At 46.8% G+C, this 8,056-nt stretch overlaps 1 protein-coding gene across 1 annotated transcript; it reads left to right on the top strand.

Annotated features, from left to right (window-relative positions):
- The first annotated feature begins 1,852 nt into the window (after nucleotides 1-1,852).
- On the top strand, nucleotides 1,853-7,769 carry THY1 (Thy-1 cell surface antigen). Its single transcript, XM_074215269.1, has 4 exons — nucleotides 1,853-1,958; nucleotides 4,655-4,757; nucleotides 5,199-5,534; nucleotides 6,232-7,769. The coding sequence occupies exons 2-4, from the start codon at nucleotides 4,718-4,720 to the stop codon at nucleotides 6,342-6,344; spliced, it is 489 nt and encodes a 162-aa protein (XP_074071370.1). The 5' UTR covers nucleotides 1,853-1,958; nucleotides 4,655-4,717; the 3' UTR covers nucleotides 6,345-7,769.
- The last annotated feature ends 287 nt before the right edge of the window (nucleotides 7,770-8,056 follow it).

The raw sequence follows: 8,056 nt of genomic DNA, 5'->3' as shown, positions 1-8,056 counted from the left end.
GGTCAAAGCATCTGGAATATTATCACCAAAGGGACCTTAGAGATATGTATTTGTGTTACTGGTGTGTTGAACCTGGACAGAAAACAGTTTGTTTTCCAAATTTCCTCATTTCAATTTGACAGTTCTTTTAAAATTCTCATTATACCATCTGAAGTATTTCCTAGCTGTCTCTCACAGCTTTGTGCCATTTATAGATTTGATAAGCATGCCTTGTACATTTTCACAGAAGCCAGTCTTGGCTCTTTCTTTCCATTACTGTAAATGACAACTCTGGAGGTCATCTACAGGCTGTAAAGAAAAGACCTCATTCTCCTTTCTACATTGGTTTATGGGGTAGATGGAACTAGTAAGGGAGATTGTTTATCAGAAATTCATAAAGTCAAGAATTTTAGTGCTGGAAGCATCTTAGCTCTCCAAATTCATCCTTTCCACAGTTGCCAAAATAATCTTACAAGGTACAGGTTGCTCTACTGCTAAGAAATCTTTAGCTGTGCAATTATGACAAAGCATGGCCCTAGAGAACAGATGAGAAAACCAACCTCCCTCCTTTTTTTATTGGAAAGATGGAGGAATATAGGGGTGGTCAGATGCAACTGTTGTCAATTGGTTTTACTGAATTGTTTGATGGTTTTTGTTTTTTTAAATCTTCATAACAAGGGAAAGTTCAGTGGAAAGGGGTCCATTTGGAAATGACATAAAATCAAAAGGCAACAATTAACTTTTTTAATTTAGTGATTCCCAAATATAAGATAAAATACAAGCTCTTTAGTCTATCATTTAAAGTCCTCCCCAATCTTATTTTGATTTGTTTCCACCTTCCATTTTTAAATTACTCTCAATTACGAACTCCCAACCCCAGTCTAATTAACTACTAGATGTTTGCAGAACTAACCATGCCATCTTCTGCCTCCACGCATGGCTGAAACACTGATTCTGATAATAGAAATGCACTTTTTTCTCTCACCTCTCAGATTCTTCATCTCGTTTCAAAGCTCTGCTCTGGTGCCACCTCTTCCATGTACCCTTTTCTGATGCCATCCTCCCCCTCCACACTTGCTTGCCAGACCACTAAAGACTAAACAAGGGGAAAATAAGCTCATTGCCTCAAGGGAATTGGGGAGGGGGACTGTTTTGGGGGAAGCATTCCCTAGCTGTCTAGGCTGAAAATCAATGGAACAGAAGCGCCAGAAGCAGGGAAGAGATGTATTTGAAGTCGATAGAGATCAGGAGGAATGGAACCCACCAGCACAGGGCAGATACCAGAGAAAAGATACGCAATTCTCTTTGTCTAAGCATTGCCAGCCTTCCCTGCCTCTCAGGGGTTATTCAGTTATGGAAAAATTCCTAAGCTTCCTATGGAGGCATGTTGGAAAATCCCAAAACTCAAGCCTCTAGGATGGAAACATAAAATCATAGGGTGTAAAAGCCTAAGAGGTAGAGGAAGATGTGAGACTAATGGGGCTGGAGGGACTTTAAAATTCATCACAATTGGGATGAGATGAAGAGGGACGAGTATAGATGCTCGGATCCTGCACTCCAGGCTTCCCTTGAAGCCTTCTGGAAAAAAAAAATGGAAAGGGTAGAGTAGATGAAGGGGAAAAAGGAAGAGAGACATGGAAGATGTTCAGGACTCTCTCCTTCCCAATCTTGGGTGGGTCTATCCTAAACAACCGCAGAACCATTTGCTCTCCCGCAGGGCGGTTTAGCAACCCCCACCACCACCCCCGCTTCCCTCGCAAGCCCTTCTTCTCCAACTATGTCCCTGCACCCCCACCCCAGTCAATCCCCTATCTAGAAGCTGATTGGTGGAGCTTCTCTGCCCCTCCCTCTAGTCCCCAGTCTGAAACTGCGGGCTCGGAGCCCCGTTCTGAGGCTTACGGACAACCTCTCCGACACCCTCTCATCTTGCTGAGAAAGCGGTGGCGGAGGCGGAGGCGGCGGCGAGGCTTGGCCCACAGGTAGGCTTACGGGACGGGGCCCAGCTCCAGCTTTGGGATGATTCTAGGGGGCAGGGGGCAGCCAGAGAGGCGTAGCCTGAGTTTGCAATCCTGAGCCGTCCCTCCCTGGGCAGCAACCTCTGCTCGTTCCTCTACCTGGGGAATACCAAGGTGAAGGAGACAGTCCTGGACGACCCCAGGGGTTTAGGAATGGGGGTGCTGTGCATTGCGGGGCGACCCAGAGAAATAGCGAGCACGGAAGGCTGGCGAGGTGGACAGGAGTCTGAACAGCTGCATAGCAGGGAAGGTCGCTGCAGAGGAAAGACAGAAGGTGGCAGGACAGAAGGTTAAAATGCCCTGGGCTGGCGGAGGTGGGAGGGAGGCCCGAGAGAGAGAAGTCTCCTGCTTAACCTGGAGTCCCCTCCCTTCTACCAGCCAAAAGAGAATTACCCCAATCGCGGGGAACTGGACAAGCCCTGGGGGGTTGGGGGGGGGAGCTTGGGGCGGGGGGGGGGGGGTATAGGCAAGTCCCTGACCTTGTTTAGCTCGCAATCCCTCTCCCCGGTCCTTAACAGACACCTCATATCTCAAACTCCTATCGAAATGGGAGCTTGGATCGCCGATCCTCAGAGGCTCCCTCATGAGAAACCCGGGGATTTGAGCCTAGCAGACTTCAAGCTCTGCGGGTGAACCAGCTGCAGGAATAGGGAGCACCCTTCGGTGCGGGAAGAAGCTGAGCCGCAGTGCCGGGGGAGGGGAGAGGGCAGGCGGGAGGGAGGGGCCGGAGGAGGGAGCCCGGCAGAAGTGGGAGGGGTCTAGTCTGGGAGGAGGGGGAGGAGAAGACTGAAGAGTCTGAGAAGGGAGGGATGCAGAATTAGGGAGAGGAGGAGTGTGCTAAAGATGGAGAGCTAATGGCACTGGAGGTCCTAATGCAGAAGACTTCCCTGAGAGCTAGGTTAGGAGGGAGAGAAAATTAATCCAACCTATTCAACCCGCCTTCTACTCCTTTTTCTCCGCTTCCCTCTCCTTCCCTCATCTGTTTCCTCTTTGCCCTTCCTATCCCCCAATTCCCTCCCTGCCAAAATCTTACCTCTTTGCTCTCATCTCATCTTTCCTCCCTTGTTCTGCTGCACTGTTCTCTCTGTCTCTGTCTCTTCTCTCTCTTTCTCTCTTTCCTGCCTCTCCTCCCGCCCCCTTCTTCCCTACTCTTTTTGGCAGATTGAACCCACAAAATTACCCCTTTCTCTCCCCCACCCATTGCCCCCAAAATCAGACTCAGGAAAAACTGGCCATCTTACCTAAACCTTATCATTCTCACCTTTCTTGCTCCACTCTCCCACAGTTACACTTGAGATGCTAAAAGCTAATAATGCCCAGCGTTTGAGGACCAGGGAGATGAAAACTCTTGGTTCCCCAATTGGGTGTCCCCAGCTCTCCAACACAGATGTATTCATGATTGTCAGAGATTCTCTTCCCCTTCCCGTGCATCACTCCACCTGATCACCCCACCCCACCTTCCCCATTCCATTTCCCATAGGATATACTCACCACTCCCAAGGGCACACACGTGCGTTCTTGGCGCCGGTCCTCGATGGCCAAGACTGGCTTGGATGTTTGATGCCCTAGGGATATTCTGAGGATGGTCAATTCTGGAAACCGGATTAGGCACGGCTCATCTGATTCTCACTAGGAAGATTGGGCGCAAAGCCAGCAGGGTGGAGCCCCCTGGAGTAAATCTGGGAAACTACACGAAGGGGGGAAATTGGGGGAAAGAGGGGAGGGGCGTGCGGAGATAAGAGAAAGGGATCAGAGGATCTTTCCTTGGCTGGAAAAATAGCCTCTACCTAAATCTGGAAGTACATTTCATACACACACACACACACACACACACACACACACACACACACACACATCCTCTTATTCTCAACTGTGCATCTAGAAATACCCTTAGCAACTCCCATATACACATACCTGTAATTATCTTTAACCTCTTCCCTCCATATAGTATGCATATATATCATTATAAGCAGGTCACTTATTCCTCTAGCCTGGAGAGAAAACCAGCTATCAAGCTAGCCCACTCACTAATAAGACAGGAGACAAGTATTTTTAAAAATTAGAAACTTTGAGCATATTTACATTTATACATACTGTCTTCCAAGATAGAGCATAACCTCCTAGGGGGCAAAGACTGTGTCCCCAGAACCTAGAACAAGCAGATGCCCCCTTCCAAATTCATGCTGATTGATTGATGGATATATAGACTCAGTGGTCTGGATGGCAAGCCTGGGAAAAGAAAAACCTAAGTTCATACCCTCCCTCTTTCACTAAATTGGTATTTGGCCTTGCCCCGGCCACTCCCTGTCTAAATTTCTGAACCACTAGGCAGGAGATACTAGGATCACAAATTTAAAGCTAGAAGGAACCTTAAAAATCCAACCTCCTTCCCATGTTACAGAGGAAGAACAAATCTAGAGATAGGTGACTTGCCTGGGGTCACATGAGCAGTAATTATCAGAACCAGAAGCTGAGAACCTGGAAATTCTGACTCCAGACCTGGTGTTCTTTGTACTATATCTTGATTGTCTCTACTATTGTGAAGCTTAAATGATATGCTATTGTATTGAAACAGCTTACAAAGTTCCATGTAAACCTTTACAAAATAAGGGACCTCCCCGTTAGTGAGTATAGTTCTATGACTATCATCTTTCTCTCAGGTGTGCCTCTGTGTCTGACTGGTGACACTTTGACTGTACCTGAGGCTGTACCTTCATCTTGACATGTTGAGTCCCAAGATTGGCATCATTGTCCTGTTGACAGGTAACAGATTGAGGGGTTGTGGGGATGAGTCTCTCTACCTAAAGGAAGGTTGGTCTCATTGGGACTTCTCTCAGTGGAGAAAACCTAAAATTCAATCCATAAACAGGATGATATCTCCTAATGGGGAGACAGGGCAAGTGGCGTAATTCTTCAGGGGTCATGTGAGGAGGGGTGGATGGCTTACATGGAACTTACATGACTTACACCTCACACATCTTTCCACTGCCTGCCCATTCCCAGGAACACAGAAAAACAAAAAACAACAGCCCTATGTTTCTGTTCTTTTAGAATGAGGGTGTGGAGTTTCATAAGGAATATGAGAAGAATTAGATTTCATCCAGGGTCCCTTTCTCTCTATAAACTCCCTATTCCTACTTACTGCCAGCTATTGGGAGATCCCAAGTCAAGTCACAATAAGGGATGGTTGGTTGTATCTACCAGTATTGCAGGTGGCCTATGGACAGAAGGTGACCAGTCTGACAGCTTGTATGGTGGACAAGAACCTGAGGGTAGACTGCCGCTATGAAAATAACACCAAGTCCCCACTTCAATATGAGTTCAGCCTGACCCGGGAGAAATACAAACATGTGCTGAACTCCACAATTGGAGTGCCAGAGCATGCCTACCGGAACCGAGTCAACCTCTCCCTCTTCCATAACTATATGGCCCTCTCTCTGAAAGACTTCACCCCAAAAGATGAGGGTATCTATGCCTGTGACCTGCGAGCTTCTGGGATTCCCAACTCCCTTGTCAGCAAGAACATCACTGTCTACAAAGGTGAGGGGAATCCCAAAGTCTAGGAGGATGGGGAGGGTGTACAAAGGGAACAGTGGAACAATCAGAAGAGAGTCCCAGAGACCAGCAAAAAAAGCCCCTGAATGGAATGTTAATGAACTTGGGGAGGAGTGGTTTCTTTAGAGCAAAAAAATAAATAAATAAATAAATAATGGAAACCCTGGGACAGAAGTAGGATAGGCAGGACTTGGCAAACAGGCTTGGGTGGATTCTCAGGTCAACACAGTTTTATGGGATTTCAGGAAAGGATTATTCAGTCTGATTTCAACTGGAACAAGTACACCCAGGAGTCCTTTGGAATTTGGAAGGAGACGGAGGGGAATTTTGTTATCAAGAAAGAGTGTCCATTCTGCCACCTCTTCTCCCCCTTCCCAAAGCCACTATTAACTGTTGCCACATTCAGTTTAATTTCAGTAACCATTTTCAGTAATCATTAAGTATCTTCATTGCCCAAAGAGACCAATCCTTTTGGTGATCTCTTCATTCTCCTTCTCTAGAAAGTTGTGTTCCTATTTGGGCAAGAGGGGAAGCAACTATACCAGATCTGAAGCTTAGGGCATGTCCCACCATGCATGACAGTGTCCACATGCTACTCCAAGTTACAGCTGGGTCTAGCTCTTCCCTCTTCCCCATCCTCTCCATTTTTCCATGATGCCCTTGCTCTCTTCTTTCTCATCAGATAAACTGCAAACCTGTGGGGTCATGAGCCTGCTGGTCCAGAACACTTCCTGGCTGCTGCTGCTGCTGCTCTCCCTCCCCCTCCTACAGGCCACAGATTTTGAATGCCTGTGATTAGCTGGGGGATATGGAGAAGACAGAAAAGATGAGGCCAAACCCCAGGAGTCCTCTCTCTCTCTCTCTCTCTCTCTCTCTCTCTCTCTCTCTCTCTCTCTGAGCTGGCTGCCCCACTTCACCCCCCAACCCTGGGGGGTGAAAGGAGGCAGAGAACCCACCCCTATAGAGGAATCCTAGTTCCGCATGCCATCATCCACCTACTCTCCTCCTCCTTGCCACCTCGAACCCCTTACTCCCTTTACCTGGTATTACCGGCTGCATTTTTGTATTTGTCATTCCAGGGCTGCTTCTGTGATTTGTTTGGGGTTATTTTTCTTCTTTTCTTTCCTTCAGAAGTTTATAAAACAGGGAGCAAGGGGAGAGACCAGGGACAGAGGAGAGATCAAGCCTGCTTTGGGATTGGCAAGGACTGTTTGCTATGACTTCAAGAGAGGCTCCAAAGAGGATATACATGTTGGCATGGGGGTTGGAGAGGTCTTGGGGTCTGTCCCTGCCTGAATTTAGGAGGACCAAGAATGATACAGGGGAAGCAGTATGTGGGAGGTGTCATGTGTCAGGAGTCAAAATGGGAAAACATTGGAACCATTATTGAGTTTAAGGAGATAGAGATTCTAGGTTTCCCAAACCTGCCATGCTATCCTTATAGAGCTAGAAAGAACCACACCAGGAAGAGCAATTGGAAATGCCTCCATCTTTACCCTTTTCAGAAAATCCCCCTCTAGCAATAAGCCTAGCAGAGAATGCAGAAGGACTTAAAAAGTGAGGAGGATGGAGGTGAAGAAGAGGCAGAGAGAGAAAAATGAACTTCCTGAGGAATGCCCCTTCTAATCTCTGCATCCTACCCTAGTGAAAGGGCTCTAGGGGGAAAAACAGGGATGGTAAATCTCCCAGTATATCCATCTTCCTCATCCTATCATCTTCTGCCCATTTCCCCCCCCTACACACACACACACACACACACACACACACACACACACACACTCTTTCACAAAAGTTACCAGAATTCAAACCCAGAAGTTGATGAACAAGTCAGACTCATTGAATCCTTCTCTATGAAGGAAGCCTCTTGTTTGAAGAGACTAGACAGTGAGCTAATGGTATAGGTCTAAGTGGTAGCCATGTCCCTGAGACAGCAGTCCTTCTAAAATATTCCTATCCCTCTTCCCTATTAATTGAAATGCTCAGGTATTTCTCTGGTGACATCACAGACTCACAGTAGAATTTTCTGAGGAAGACAAGGGAGAAAGACCAATAAATGGTGCCAATCTTCATGAAATGAGATCTTAAAAAACCAGAACCCAGCTCCCCACAACCACTGGCATTGCTGTCTTGTCCTGTGATCATGTGTATCGTCTCCACAGCTTGTTTATGGCATTTAGAATTGGAAAAACAAAACTACACAATAAAATCAAGCCTCTGGAATGGGTTGCTGTTGTTATCTTGGGGGGGGGGGATAAGAGGGACTTAGGGGGAAGGGCAATGATAACTAAAATGTATATAGACCTTTAAGATTTGCAAGGCATTTTACATATAATATTTCTTTTGATCCTCACAACTGAAGAGTTAGGAATCATCATCTCCATTTTGCAGAAAGTTGAGGCTGAGAGTGGTTAAGTGATTTGCTCAGGATCATACACCTAGCAAGTGTCTGAGCCTGGATTCAAATTCTGCTGTATCTGACGCCAAGAAAGACATTTGTGCCACTACAA

The sequence above is a fragment of the Macrotis lagotis genome, chromosome 1, assembly GCF_037893015.1.
Source record: "Macrotis lagotis isolate mMagLag1 chromosome 1, bilby.v1.9.chrom.fasta, whole genome shotgun sequence".
Taxonomy (NCBI): Eukaryota; Metazoa; Chordata; class Mammalia; order Peramelemorphia; family Peramelidae; genus Macrotis; species Macrotis lagotis.
Note: the sequence above shows the minus strand (reverse complement) of the source record. Positions and strands in the feature narration are given on the sequence as shown.

Bases quoted from the DNA above. Each gene is read 5' to 3' on its own strand.
- THY1 (XM_074215269.1), top strand. From the start codon at position 4,718: ATGTTGAGTCCCAAGATTGGCATCATTGTCCTGTTGACAG. The intron at 4,758-5,198 runs GTAACAGATTGA...TGTATCTACCAG, and splicing joins CATCATTGTCCTGTTGACAG to TATTGCAGGTGGCCTATGGA. The intron at 5,535-6,231 runs GTGAGGGGAATC...CTTTCTCATCAG, and splicing joins GAACATCACTGTCTACAAAG to ATAAACTGCAAACCTGTGGG.